This window comes from Parasteatoda tepidariorum, chromosome 3, assembly GCF_043381705.1.
Source record: "Parasteatoda tepidariorum isolate YZ-2023 chromosome 3, CAS_Ptep_4.0, whole genome shotgun sequence".
NCBI classification, from domain to species: Eukaryota; Metazoa; Arthropoda; class Arachnida; order Araneae; family Theridiidae; genus Parasteatoda; species Parasteatoda tepidariorum.
The window spans coordinates 13,043,575-13,059,804 of NC_092206.1; the positions used below are offsets into that span (position 1 = coordinate 13,043,575).

The 16,230-nt window shown below is 29.8% G+C and overlaps 1 protein-coding gene across 2 annotated transcripts in view; it reads left to right on the forward strand.

The window, feature by feature from the left end:
- LOC107443360 (cytochrome P450 4V2-like) overlaps nt 1-16,230 on the forward strand; it is a 38,390-nt gene that overhangs the window by 11,456 nt on the left and 10,704 nt on the right. Inside the window, exons 3-7 of one of the 2 annotated variants that reach the window (XM_043048419.2) lie at nt 4,738-4,850; nt 5,602-5,687; nt 9,856-10,046; nt 11,854-11,923; nt 12,867-12,993. In XM_043048419.2, the coding sequence (XP_042904353.1) occupies nt 4,738-4,850; nt 5,602-5,687; nt 9,856-10,046; nt 11,854-11,923; nt 12,867-12,993 (587 nt within the window). Of the gene's footprint in view, nt 1-4,737; nt 4,851-5,601; nt 5,688-6,710; nt 6,840-7,918; nt 8,005-9,855; nt 10,047-11,853; nt 11,924-12,866; nt 12,994-16,230 lie in introns of those variants that run through there. The other variant, XM_071178341.1, reaches the window with a different exon arrangement.

The window sequence follows — 16,230 nt, forward strand, 5'->3', positions numbered from 1 at the left end:
ATTTTTCCATGTGCAAATCCATTTCGGGCAAATCCGCGTTAAAACTATCTATTAAAATTTTTTCTTTGATAATTTATATAATTTTTCCATGTGCAAATCCATTTCGGGCAAATCCGTGGCTAAAATTATTTGCAAAACAGGCAATTTATGTTTCTCTTTTCTATTTGTACTTAAATAAACATCTATTTTCTAAAACTATTTAAGGTCAACTTTTTTAAATTATCCAGTATAATATTACCTTGCGCACATCCATTTCGGGCCCATCCTTGATAACTAACAAATCAATGCACAGAACAACAAATCACTTTAGCAGTGCAGTAAGAACGGCACTTTAAAACCCTCTAGTTACACTCAATTTGCTCTTTTGTTATTGACTGTAGTATTAGCTATATTAGCTATATGACTGTAGTATTGTTTAATGAACTTATTAAATATATAAGTTAATTATGAAATATATATATATGAAATGGATCTTACGATTAAAATAGATTTCATGGATGAAATACTCAGGGTGCCAGTACTCTCTACCGTAATTTTTTACAGTATAACTGAAGAACGGTTGATCAACTAATTTAGTTTTAAAACATGAATAATAGATAAATAGTACATAATAGTAATAAACATTTAGTTTTAAAACATCACTATAAAAAGTAATCCGTAATATTGTAATCGCGGCTTATAATTACTTTATTAGATGTAATTAGATATTCAATGTTATTATGATCATTTGTAATTAAAGTTAATAGGATTGTTTGTAATTATCATTACTTTTAATTACGACACTATGATATTTTAACTATAAAATTTGAGATATGCAAATTAATATTATCTAGGAATACGAATACGCATAGTTAGTTATCTGTAATCAATTATTGTTATAATTGATTTTTGTTGTCAATGCCTAAGGGCCCAGTTGTGTTCGGAATATCTATAATTATGATATTATGAATGAATGAGAAGGCATCAGGCAAAAAATAAATAAGCAAATAAATTGTAATAAATATATTTCAAAGAATCTACGATATTTGAAATATATTTATTTACAATATATTTTTATTTTTTATGTTATGAGCGTCGTTGAACAGCCGTTCGTTGAATTGTTGAGCTTACGACGACTTGAATTTAACTCAGCTGATGTGTAATTTTGAACCCAATCCAGAAGACAAGGTAACTCCTGGATCAAGCATTAGGAGAAATTTGTCTTCACGGAGGACTTTTTGATGGAACTAACCATTATTTGCGTTATATGGAGAGGAAGACCACAAGAGCATCCCACGGTTAGCCTGACAGCAAGGGGACTCCAACTCATGATCCGCTTACCACTGAGGAAATTTTAACGTCAGCACCGTGGTCGGTGCAAGCCGGATGCGGAATTTGGATAGACCAACCATCGCTGGGATTCGAACCCGGTTCACCTTATTGGAAGGCGAACGCTTGATCCCCTGAGCTATCGCGACTCTAGCTTTGCAATAACTAAAATCAACTTTCTTTTCTTGATGATAAACATATTGTTTTTTTAAAAAAAACTATTTTAAGATCCAAAAATGTTTTATTGTATTAGCATATATTAACAGAATGTTATTGGGATAAAACTTATTATTTAGCTAATTATTTCGGTTACCTTTGCAATTTTATCTTCAAATTTGTTTTCTAAATTCTTGTTTAATTTTTGTTGTGGTGAAAACTCGTTAAATGCTTTTGCAGAAGAGGTTATTTAGTAATAATAAGAAAAATAAATTTCTAATCGTATTTTACACTTTTTTTCCCATTATTTTGATTGCGCATTTTATTGACTAGATACAGTTGAATACGTAGCTTATAATGAAATAAATTTAACGTATTTAATAATGCTAGTCAAATACTGTTTGAAAACTGTTTTAATAAATATGATTATCATTAAATGTAGCGTAATAAGAAAGTATCATTTTATAATAAATTATTTTATTATAAAAAGTATCATTTTTTAGTTTTAAACCTTTAATTTTGAATAATCAAAATCAAAAATGAAATAAGATAATATTAAATAAGTGGGTTATTCTCACAAAATTCAAGAAGTTTCAGTATTTGTCACTAGGTAAAATGGCGATTTTGTTGAAAATTTATTTACTGCCATTATTATTAAATTTCTATAATGATTTTACATTGGTTTTAATAATTATATATACAGTATACTTTCGATATCTCAAAGCTCAAAAGAGGCTAAAAAAATTCGAGATAACAAGTTCAAAACTAAATATGTTCCAAAATTAGAAAAACACATTCTAAAATATTATTCTAAAAAGTAGAGTCAAAAAACATAAGAATAGCTAGCATTAAATATGTATGCAATGATAGTTGACAATAAGTCTAAACTCAACTATGGTAATTTTATTTTTAAGAGAAAGACAAAATAATTATGCATTAAATATAAAAGAATTATTTTATAATAAACTTACTTTGTAATTTTCAAGAAAAAATTCAATTTATATTTCGAAGAAAATTCGACTTAACGAAGTTTTAAGAAGAAAATTTTCGACATAGGAATTCAAAATAATATCAGGTGTATATATAATGTCAAGGGGAAAATATATTTTTGACGCAATAATGTTTTAAGTTCGAAACATCGAGAATGTTCTGTATTTAAAAATCTACGTTAAATTTCAAAATGTCGTTTTCCTGGCATGTCATAAATAATATTTTAAAACTCCATATGCATTCTTCAGTTTTTATTTCTTGACATTTAAACTAATAATCGCATTTCCAGAGTATGTGCCCAAAGAACGATTTTAGAAATATTTTGTTAAAATAAGTTTTCCTGTCAATAATTTGTGCGCCTAACGAAAATATAAAATTTTTCTAGCCACTTATTTTCATTTCTCCATAGCTTAGATTAATTGCGCTATTGTTTATTAATCTTGTTTAAATTTTGTTTAAACATAAGTTTAAATTGCATGATTGTTATGTCATTTTGTAAGAACGCGTGTTTAAATTGCATGATTGGTAGGTCGGTCATTTTGTTAGATCTTCGAGAAAGAACAGAGAAGCCAATTTTCGAAAGCAAGCCGTTTAAAGAGATTTTATGTTAGCATTTTATGTTGTCAGATTTTATTAACGACAGATTTATTAAGTTATTAAGTTTATTATTTTATTATAACAGATTTATTATTATTATTCAGATTTTATTAAGTTATTAACAGCACCAAATTAAAGTGTTAGGCCTAAAAGTAGAAGAAAATGGAAGTAAAAGAACTTTAAAATTATAAATGTCAATATTCTGGTTGTCACTTTCCTGGGACTTGAATGCCCGGAAAATGACAAAAAGGAAGAAATAATTTTGTTTCGATTTTTAATTTTTCAACAAAGGTTTATTTTATAAAAAAATGAATAAAATATATGGAATTAGGTTGATTACATTAAGAACAGTTTGAAATTTCATGTGATATCACTAAAATATTCAAACTTAGAAGCCAGGCCTGTAGCCAGGGGGGGGGGGGGCGGGACAAATCCCTCCCCCCGAAATTCTGGTGTTCAAACATTTTAGTCTTTCTTTAAGCCTCTCAGTAAAAAGAAAAACAAAAACTGTCGAATCAAACCTTTTATTAACTAACTTTATTAAGCATATTTCGGGATATTCTGGTTTGTCCTAAGAAAGTAATCAAAAAAGTTTCTTCAAATCCCCGTCGCATGTCTTTGTAAACTTTGTTTACAAATTGATTATAATTATTATGTAATATTAATTGAAAAATAATTATTATGTAATATTTTTTAATTACTAGTTTAACTTTTGCAAACAACAGAATAAACAATATTTGTTACAATGTTTTCCCCCTACTTTGCATGTCTGAAACTGTCCTTGCTTCTTACCATATCCCCCCCTCCCCGAAAAAATATCCTGGCTACGGTCTTGTTCGAAGCTAATTCAACATTTTAGAAAGTATTACTTGTCAACTTTTTTTTGTTAAAAATATGATAATAATTTATTAATTTAACTTTTCGCCTTTTATTTTAATAGCTACAAACAATATTAAAAAAAGGAGAATAGGCAGCAACAAATTATATGAAGTTATACCTAATACACGGGAGTGTGAAAAAGTTGAACTGAATGTCTACAATTTAATATGCATAATGACTCCTACTGATAAAAAAGTCAAGTTCCTTCACGTGGTTTTGGTGGTTTCTGTGTTTGAATGTATCTTCTTGTAGTTTCTATTATGATGTTAAGATATCCTCAAATCCCTGTAGAAGCAGAGAATCACAGTCTCTGTTAAGTAACTTTCTTTAAAATTGTTTATAACTTTACAGAGATCTTATATTTAAATAAATTAATCCAATCTCACTATATATTATTTACTTGTAAATTATTTTTATAGTATCTTATTTTGTATGCGATACGTTCTATGTGTCATGGTTGTGAATCAGCCAAACTTCTTTGTCATTATATATACTATATACTGCTCACTATTAGGCATTAATTAGGGCTACTAAATGAATATTTTTATAAAGAAAATTAACCATTCTGAAGATTCAAGATGAAATCTAAGATTTTAATCTAAATATTACTGGTAAATAACATTAAGTTAGGGATTAAGAAATATTTTATAGGTGAACAATGCCTTTATATCTTTTGTAATTTTATCAAAAGATGTCCTGATGTTCGTATGAAAAAATTGGATCATATCATGTAAATTATCAGTCTAATAAAAAAAAAGCATAATTTTTTAACTGAATTTTTACATTTATATTATTTATTTTGCCTAGATGTTATGAACTATATTCATGGTTTCTGTAAACTCTACGAAAAAGAGAAAATAGCTTGTATCACTATATTTAACAGAACAGTGGTATTTTTCTTCAAACCTGAGACTGCAGAGGTAAGTGATGAATTAAGTATAAAACAATAGTATTCTCTAATCCCCTTTCTTAATACTTATTTTTAAGATTTTCTTTCAAATGTAATCATTAGGTTAACTGAAAATTAATGATAAAATTTTAAAAACTGATTTATAGCAGAATATTAGTTTTGAAATTGTTTCTCCCATTTATTATTTCTGCGTCATCGTCACTCTTACGAATAATTTATCATCCAAGAACAAGTTTTGTTTCTCTACTTAGTAATTCTGGTGAAAGTATAAAAATCTTTTTATTTATTGATTTGTAACAGGTAGTGTTATGAAATCAAGTAATACCTTTAATGCTATAAAATTACCCTTTTTTAAATAATTTGTTTTAAGTAGTGTTAAGAAATCAAGAGATTTCTTTGTTTTAAAATTGCCTTTTTTTAATGATTTGTTAGAGGTAGTGTTATGAAATTAAGAAATTAATGTTATAAAAAATTACTTTCTTTTAATGATTTGTTTCAGGTAGAATTAGAAGATTATGGGATTCCTTATATTTTTAAAATTACCTTTTTTAATAGTTTGTTTCAGGTAGTTTTTAAAAAATTAAGTGATTCAAAAGTTTATAAAAGTACCTTTCTTCAATATTTTTTTCAGATAAAATTAAGGTATTCTTTTTATGTTTTAAAGTTACATTTCTAAATGATTGACTTCAGGTAGTGTTAGGAAATTAAACGGAATCTTTATGACTTTAAATATTATATTTCTTTATGATTTTCTTTTTCAGTTAGTGTTGGGAAGTTCTAAGTTCGTTAAAAAAGGTTATGAGTATAAAGTTTTTAATGCACTTTTGAGGGAAGGATTATTTACGAGGTAAGTAAAATTTTAAATAAAGGTGTTCTATATTGAAAATTCGTACTATATATATTTCTTAGAGTTCTTCGCAAATATCATTAAAAAATATATACACAAATGTACATAATGTGTCTTTAACTAATGCTCAAGTCAAAAATAACCAAACAAAAATGCAAATAAACTTAACTAATAGTAAATGATAAAAACGAAAATTAGAACTTCGAATCCTGATTGATAATCAAGAGAAATTGAAAAGAGCTGAAATGAGTTTATAATGAACGTCTCCAAGTTCTATAAAGCAATATTTTTTTTGTTTTTGTTTTTCTCCTTTGCTTTTGATGTAATTTTTCGGTATTTTTCTTGTTGTTGTTAATTTACGCCGCACTTAGAGCTGCACAGTGGGCTATTGGCGACGGTCTGGGAAACATCCCGGAGGATGATCCGAAGATATGCCATCACAATTTTGATCCTCTGCGGAAGGGATGGCACCCCCGCTTCGGTAGCCCGACGACCTGCGCGCGAAGTCGAGCACTTTACGGTAGCACAGTTTAACGAGGACCAATACCGCACACCCTCGGTCCCTACGCAGACTGATCCAAGTGGTCACCCNCTACAGACATCCAGTGATCCATGTCTTAAACTTATCTATATTAAATATCCAAAAGATATCCAAAATGTCCATATCTAGAACTTAGATATGCCTGGATATCTCTATAATAACCAAATTACCACATCCCCCAGATATCCAAAAATGATATCCCAGAGATGTCTAAAATATCTAACTCATGGACTTAGATGTGTTTAGATATCTGTAAGAAGTCTGGAACATATCCGAATATCCACTGGATATTTGGATAAGTAACAGACGTGTTTGGATATCCCTGGGATAGCGGTGGCTGTGTGGGAAGCAATGCCTTTATATCTTTTGTAATTTTATCAAAAGAAGTCCTGGTGTTTGTATGGGAAAATTGGATCATATCATGTGAATTATCTGTCTAATAAGAAAGTGCATGATTTTTTATCTGAATTTTACAATTATTCTATTTATTTTGCCTAGATGTTATGAACTATATTCATGGTTTCTGTAAACTCTACGAAAAAGAGAAAATAGCTTGCATCACTATATTTAACAGAACAGTGGTATTTTTCTTCAAACCTGAAACTGCTGAAGTAAGTGATAAATTAAGTATAAAACAATAGTAGTATTCTTTAATCCCCCTTCTTAATACTCATTTTTAAGATTTTCTTTCAAATGTAATCATTAGGTTAATAGAATATTAATGATAAATGGAATTTTTAAATTCATTTTTAATAAGAAAAGACAAAGAAAGAAAACCACAATCGTTAAAATCAGTCGTTGTTGTCAAGGTTCTTCCTCTATTAAGTTCTAAACTTAGTTCCTTAAAAGCAAATATTCCATTTTTTTTTCGAAAATATTCATGAAAAATCAATCCGGAATAAATAAGATCAGAACAGAAAAATCAAATCTGTTCTGGTCTTATTTAGTTAATTCTTATTGTTGCATTTAAATCACCTAGTGCAGAAAACAATGTGCACAGTATTTAAAAAACTGACTTATTGCAGAATATTATTTTTGAAATTATTTCTTTCATTTATTATTCTTTCGTCATCGTTACTCCTACAAATAATTTATTATTCAAGAACAAGTCTCGTTTCTCTATTTAGTAATTCAGATCAAAGTTTTAAACAGCTTTTTATTTATTGATTTGTTACAGGTAACGTTAGGAAATAAAGTGATTCCGTTTATCTTATAAAATTACCCTTTTAATGATTTGTTACAGGTAGTGTTATGAAATCAAGTAATTCCTTTAATGCTGTAAAATTTACCTTTTTTTTAATAATTTGTTTCAGGTAGTATTAAGAAATCAAGGGATTTCTTTGCTATAAAAATGCCTTTTTATAATGATTTGTTACAGGTTGTGCTATAAAATTAAGTGATTACATTATTTAAAATTACTTTCTTTTAATGATTTTTTTCAAGTAGTGTTCGAAGATTATGGGATTCTTTATACTTTTAAATTTACCTATTTTAATAGTTTGTTTCACTTTTTTAGGAAATTAAGTGATTCAAAAGTTTATAAAAGTACCTTTTTTCAAAAATTTTTTTCAGACAAAATTAAGGCATTCTTTTTATGTGTTAAAGTTACATTTTATAATGATTGACTTCAGAAATTAAGCGAAATCTTTATGATTTTGAAGTTTAAGTTTTTTAATTCTTCTTCTTTCAGGTAGTGTTAGGAAGTTCTAAGTTCGTTAAAAAAGGTTATGAGTATAAAGTGTTTAATGCACTTTTGAGGGAAGGATTATTTACGAGGTAAGTAAAATTTTAAATATAGGTGTTCTATATTGAAAATTCTTATTATGTATATTTTTTAGAGTTCTTTGCAAATATCATGAAAAATATATACATAAATGTACATAATGTGTCTGTAACTAATATTTAAGTATTAAAAATAACGAAGCAAAAATGCATAAAAACTTAACTAATAATAAAAACAAAGATTTAAAATTTCGAAGCATGATTGATAATCGGAAGCAATTCAAAAAAAGTTGAAATGAGTTTTTGATTTTTGTTTGTTTTTCTTCTTCTTCTTCTTCAAAAAAAAAAAGAAATCTAAATTTTTTTCGAGTGACCGCTTTAATTTTGTTCTAGAAGAATGAGAAGAATGACAAAATTTTATATGAGAAAAATTATCGGTTTACGAAATGTTTTAACTCTTACTCTCACAGAATTTTCTGCATATTTTGTTCAAAGATTTTTTTTATACAAGATTTCGCTTCTTTTTTATAGTTTAATTTTAGGCTAGTTATTTTTAAACAGAATTCTGAATTAGAGATCAATTTCAAGCGAGCTTATGTCTACTCGAGCTTATTTTTAAACAAGATCGTTTTCTCTAAAGAATATTGTCAAACGTCATTCTGCATCTTCGAGATTATTTTCAAACGTCATTCAACTTGTTCAAAATTATTTTCAAACGAGATTCTGACTCTTTATGGTAACTTTTCAGTGATTTTATGTCTACTTGAACTTAATTTTTTAAGCAAGATCATTTTTTCTAAAGATTATTTTCAGACGACATTCTGCTTATTTTAGATTATTTTAAGCCGTCATTCTGCGTGTTCGAGAATATTTTCAAACGTCATTCTGCATGTTTGAGAATATTTTCAAACGTCATTCTGCATGTTTGAGAATATTTTTAAACGAGTGTCAGTCTCTTTGATTTAATTTTTCGGTGATTTTCTATCTGCTTGAGCTTATTTTTAAAGATCATTTATCTAAAAATTATTTTGAAATTAATTTCTGTCTATTTGAGATTATTTTAAAAGAAGACCATCTCCTAGATATTTCTTTTTTAGTAAGTTTATGACAGCTCGAGCTTATTTTTACAACAAAACTCTGTCCCCTAGAGATTACTTATAATCAAAATTGATCGCCAAACATGGTCTCACGATATGTTGATGGCATAATCAATAGTTTCAAAACTTTGCATCTGAGTTTTCATACTTCAATAATTTCACTTTATAATTCGATTAAGCATTATTATTATTTAGAATTGAATGAAACAATGCGAGTGGGTGAAAGTGATTATTTATGATCGATTTTTTTAAAAATAGTTTTTGTCCAAACATTACATACTGTGAACGGAAAACCGGAATGGCTCAGGAGTTAGAGCACTTGCTTCCCAAAGAGGCGATTTACGTTTGAATCACAACTATAGCTGGACAATTTGTCTACTGCTTTTGGGTGGTATAGACAATAATACTAACTTAGAAATTTTTAAAATTCAAAACGAATCATGATTTAGAATCTTCTTGTCGTTGGGTTAACCATGAGAGTGTTTTATATCTTTTCTTTCAATGAAATGCTAAGTTTCGTTAAGAACTCCTCAACGTAAACAATTTTGTCCCGATTCCAAGATTCATCTTGTCTTCTGAGCTAAGTTTCAAACTATAGAATTGACTATTGGTTGCCACAAATACCATTTGAATCGGCTGTTCAACGCCAGCTATAATGTAAAATAAATAAAATGCGAGTGAATTTTACCTTTTATAACCATTTTTGAAACTGCTTTACATAAAACACAAAAATATTAAAAAAAAAGAATTTAAAATTAAAAAAAATATTTAAAATTATTATTCAAAATTCATGCATTTATTTTTTTAGTGCAGGAGAAAAATGGCAAACCCGAAGAAAGCTGTTGACTCAAACGTTTCACTTTAAAATTCTGCAAGATTTTCTTCCTGTTTTACAAGAAAAATCTGAGACATTAGTGTCTAAATTGAATTCTTACCTGGATGAACCATATATAGAAGTAGATACAATCATGCATTCTTGCAGTATGGATGTGATATTGGGTGAGTTTCCGTAATCGTGAAAGGCATTTATAAAATTGCATGTTTGCAAGTAGAGTTAACCTTTTCTTTACGGCTGGTACACAAAGCGAACCAGAATGGCTTCATCATGCTAAGCGTCGTAAGCAAAGGGTTAATCAGAAATCACATGAATAAGAAATCATATCAAGTAGAATTAACCCCTTGCTTACGGCTGGTATAATAAGTGAACCAGAATGGCTTCATCATGCTAAGCATCGTAAGCAAAAGGTTAAACAGAAATCGCATCAATAAAGCGTTGTAGGAAAAGGTTAAACATAAATCGCATCAATAAGAAATCATATCAAGTAGAGTTATCCTTTTGCTTACGGCTGGTACAATAAGTGAACCAGAATGGCTTCATCATGCTAAGCGTCGTATCAAAAGGTTAAACAGAAATCACATCAATAAGAAATCATATCAAGTAAAGTTAACCCCTTGCTTGCGGCTGGTACAATATGTGAACCAGAATGGCTTCATCATGCTATGCGTCGTACTTAAAAGGTTAAACAGAAATCACATTAATAAAGCGTCGTAAGCAAAAGGTTAAACAAAAATCACATCAATAAAGCGTCGTAAGCAAAAGGTTAAACAAAAATTACGTCAATAAAGTGTCGTATCAAAAGGTTAAACAGAAATGACATCAATAAAGCGTCGTAAACAAATGGTGAAACAGAAATCACATCAATAAGAAATCATATCAAGTAAAGTTAACCTCTTGCTAACGGCTGGTACAATATGTGAACCAGAATGGCTTCATCATGCTATGCGTCGTAAGCAAAAGGCTAAACAGAAATCACATCAATAAAGCGTCGTAAGCAAAAGGTTAAACAAAAATTACGTCAATAAAGCGTCGTATCAAAAGGTTAAACAGAAATGACATCAATAAAGCGTCGTAAACAAAAGGTGAAACAGAAATTATATCAATAAGAAATCATATCAAGTAGAGTTAACCCTTTGCTTACGGCTGGTACAATAAGTGAACCAGAATGGCTTCATCATGTTAAGCGTCGTAAGAAAAAAGGCTAAACAGAAACAACATCAATAAAAATTTTGAAATAATTATAGGATTTTTAAAACTATTTTAAAAGGACTACCTACAGTTCCTATTCTATAATGATTACCCTTAATATATATTTTTTTAAAACCTTGTCTAAAAAGTATGCAAATAAATGGTCTAAAGCTGATATTTAAGTGACGAAAGAATAATATTATCGAAATTTAATGAATCACTCCTGAGGAAGCAAAGGCTGAAAACATCAAAACTAGTTTGAATGCCTGATTTCCAATAATCATTTTTCACCGGTCCTCTCACTTTCTAACGGCAATCAAATAGATTTTGATGTTTCATTCGCATCTTCAGCATTCGTTATCTGCTAGAATTGAAACGTTTTTGTTCTTATTTCTGACTTTAATATTAATTTTGACCTTTAATATACGAACTTTCCTGACTTTTATTTTTGACAAGGAATCTAATGAATATGTATCGAAATTTGAATTTTTTGGCACTTTAAAAATTTATCTAATGCATATTTTGAAGTTAAACTTAACATTAATTTCTTGACTTCATTTTTGACAAGGAATCTAAAAATATGCATCGAAGTTTTAATTTTTTGGAGCTTTGAAAAATTATGTATACATATTTCAAAATTAAATTTAATATTTAATTGCAAAGTGCTTTAAATAATATCTTTGAATTTAACATGAAAAGAGACATCGATATAATTTCGTTGAATCTACATTGTAATAATTAAATTTATTCGTTAAAATTTTTAATTCTTTTCCTTTACAGAAACAGCCATGGGTATAAAATTCGATGCCGATGATGAAGAAATCATTGCATGTATCGATGCTGTTAAAAAGTAAGTTCTTTTCATCTAACATCATTATGGAACAAGGTGCAGCTTGTTAAAAGTACTAGATTTTTGTTAATTTGTAATTTGATTATATGTAAGTTGTAAGTTAGATTTTGTATCATCAGTTGCTATGGATGCTATCGGATTTTTAATATGTTGCAAATCCAGCTTGCGACATATAATTAAAAAACAAATAAATAAAATCTAGTACTTTTAACACAGCCCATATATTTTTACAATTAAAATAAACTGTTGTCTATCAATGTGAAAATCAAATTCCATACTTGCAGTGCTAGTTCGAGTCATCTAAACTCTAGAATAGGTTAATTAAATTTTGGTTCAGAAACGGTGCTCTCTCAACAACAGAATTTTGAAATTTTCACACACAATACCTTCTTCGTTATAATTATGATCCACCTTTTTAGATCAAGTGATGTTTCTGGCAATGCAATATAAACTGAGCCGTGGTATTTTAGGGGATAGAGCGCTAACTTTCCAATGATCCCAGCGATACGAATTCCGCCCCGATCACAGGGTAGACGTAAAATATCCTAAGTGGTAGACGGATCACGGGTTAGAGTCCCTTTGCCGTCAAACTAAAAGCGGGAAGTTTTCGTGGTTTTCCTCTCCATGTAACGCAAAGGCGGGCTTGTCCCATCAAAAAGTCCTCCACGAGGGCAAATTTCTCCCAATATTTGATCCAGGAGTTGCCTTGTCTTCTGCATTGGGTTCAAAATTACAAGGCTACGGAATTGAACATTGGTGGTCGTAAAACTTAAATTGGGTCAGCTGTTCAACAACTGTTATAAAATTAAATGCAATATAAACTGCAGTTTCGACATTTGTTAAAATGCAGTTTATATTTAAAATTTAACTTATCATTTGTGAAAAATGTAGTCAAGTGTTGTACAAAATATTTATAATGTTTTTTCTGTAATTTTTTTCTTAGAGGAGTGTCATACTCTGTTTCAAGAATCGTCAGGCCATGGCTGTTGTCAGATATTTTATTCTATTTCAATCCCCTAAAGAAGAAAACTGAAAAGAATCACAAAATAATCAGAGATTTCATGCAAAAGGTGAGCATATTGAATTTATTTTTCGTGTGTGAGTGATTGTGATTGAAATGAACAAGATATACTTGCTGCCGATGAAAAACTTATTTAACTTAATATTTCAAGGGGAAAAATTCAGCATGTTTAGAACTTTCAAAACAGTCTCTCATTACCAAAACCGATCAACATGTAAATGATTAAATAAAGTTTTTTTTGTTTAAGAAAAGCAACGTTTCCGATAAAAAAAAGAAAAAATAATAAATGGAAAAACAAAGCGAGAAAAAACTACAGTAGCCAAGAGGAGCGGAAATGGCCGAAAAAAGTAAATCAGGGCATATTAAATTCACTGATGTCATTAACTTGAGAATTTGCATTTAAATGTATGAAATAAGTTTCCGAAGCATCAAGATGAGCTGGTGTGTGGGGCGGGGGATGGAAAGAAGCTTTGCTCTATTGAAGTTATTTTTAAGCACAATGTTATAACAAGGAGGGTCTTGATAATGGACGTCAATCTTGAGTGCTTAAAACATGGCGACTCTAGTTTTTGAAGAAAACGAAATTTTTCCATTGACGAGTATAGTCATTGTGCAATTAACTAATCTTTTCATGCAATAAAAATAGTGCGCTTATTTGTTTGTATACATTTTTGTTTGATGCCACTATCTGGTTCATTTAGTTGGAAAAACGGTAATTTTTTTAATAGCTAAATCGAAGTAATGTAGCATGAGCATTCACCATGATTGCCCTGGGATCAACAAAGTTCTTTAGTGTAGCAATCAATGTGAAATCAACTATCAAATGAAATTGAAAGATGTTAGGTGGTGAAGAAATTTTCTGATTAGAGTGACGCGTCTTACATTTTACGTGTGACAGAATTGAAACTACTTTCTCCTATTGAGTTCATTCGAAAAACCTGGTTTTCAAAAATACTTCAGATTATTAATATTATTTGAATTTTTTTTGTTATTTTTTATTTTATTTTATAACTGTCGTTGAACAACCTTCCGAATTTTCAGTTTACCAATGTCCAACTTCGCATCCTTGTAATTTTTAACCCAACCCAGAAGACAAGGGAACTCCTGGATCATATGGTGGGAGAAGTTTTGCCTTCGTTGAGGACTTCTTGATGGAATTAACCCGCATTTGCATTACGTGGAGAGGAAAACCACGATAACCTCCCACAGTTAGCCTGACGGCAATTGGACTCTAACCTATGATCCATCTACCACTGAGGATATTTTACGTCAGCACTGTAGTCGGTGCGAGTCGGGAGCGGAATTCGAACCAACCAGCAATTGCCGGAATTTGAACCTGGTTCACTTTATTGCATTATGTTCACTTTATCAACATTTTGCCTATGCTTATCAGACGTAATCGATCAAAGATATGTGGTGTAACTATCACTACAATTACTAAACATCAATTCACTAGCATCTAAGACATGCTAACTCGGTTCTATCTTGAGGAACCTTTTCATAGATGAAGGTTGGCATTGACGATATCCTTTCAACACATTGGTGACCCGGACGTGATATGAACACTCCTATTTTGATGGATGGCACACATTGAAAAGTTGACTTGCTATATGTGATTTCGCCATCGTCCTCCTCGAGCTGTTGTTTCTCAGTCTTATTTTCACACAACCGGATCCTACACACTCTCGACTGTTAATAGCAACACAGGAGGGACCACACACACAACCATGAACTTAATACAACTCTCTTGACAAACGCTCTAAATTCGGTGAACATAATACAACTCTCACCACAATTGTTCAAAATCCGCTGAAGTTAACATGGATCTCCCGGTTTTTCGAAAATACGGCAACTAGTGATATCCGTTCTTCGAGTTATCCCTGATAAAATTCTGGTGAGGGAGTATTGTGGCGTAACTACCACTACGATTTTTAAATATCAATTCACTAGTATATAATGCTAAATCGGTTCAATCTTGAAATGCTTTTTGATAGATGAAGGTTGGCATTGTCAATAAATCCCTTCCCCAAAAATAAAAACGTGCAATAAACTTGAAACTCGCTTTTGATTATTAGAAATATAAGCTAGCAAACATCGTTAGTGATACTTAACATATAAGAGAAGAAAGAGTTTGTGCACCTGTTCCCTTTTTTCTGTTGAAATTCTAGATTTTTTTCTTGAATTCCGTGCCTTGTTTTTTGAACAGAGGTATTGTTCATAAGTTTTAATTAGATGGTTTGAGAGAGACGTTTGAAAAGGAATTTTTCTTATTGCTATTTTGCATAAGCCATTGTTATAAATTAAACTACAGACGATCTGTTTTATCAGATAATTAAAACAGAAGATTAGTGATGTTTGCTAGCTTACGGCTCTGTTTAATCAAGAAATGAGATTATTGCACGTTCTTTAATATTTCTTATTTTTTTATTCGTGATGTAAGTTTAGATAAATGATCAACGTGAACATGGTAATGAGCTACTTTCCTGAATCAGATTTTTTGAAATTTATTTAGAACCACGTGCTTATTTTGCTCATAGCTATATTTTTGAAACTTGTTTCTATAAAACTATTATAAGTAAAATCAACGATAATCGAATTAAAACCAACATTAAGTTCACTAAAATAGAAAATTAATGGAAGAAAAGTACTTTGTGTGATCGTAAAAAATCCCTGTACATGATGCCAATGGTGTTTAAATAATTTTGGTAACAGATACTGCTGATATTTTGGTAATAGGCTCTGCTTTAGTAGGTACTAAATATGTTAATATATGTACCAATGCAATTATATATGTACAGTGGTAAATGGTCTTATGCGGGAGGGAAGAAAAAAAAGTTTCTCGATTGCAATTAATTTTGATTGTCATGAGTTCCTCGAACGATAGCATGATGTTGAAAATATAGTACATTTTTATTCTAATGGAACGAACTTTCAAAGACGTGTTATGCGTAATCTAATATCGTACAGTTACCGAGAAAGGCAAGAAAAGAGCATTATGCTGATATATATTTTTCAGTTTTGTTTATTATTTCATAGTATTGATAAATACTGATTTGATGGGTCTTTACTTATTTTTCCCTGCACAAAAACAAATATTCAGGTATTTTTTAAACAATTGAGAAACAAATTCGTTTTTGAACAATGCTAAAATTATGAAAAAAATTCGTTTTTTTTTGTAGACGTCCCTCTAAATGTATTATTTGAAACTTTTGAACGATTTTTAAGATAATAGGCTTGAATTGCTTTTTAAGCCAACAGTTCGAATTCCAGCACCCTAGCACAAAAG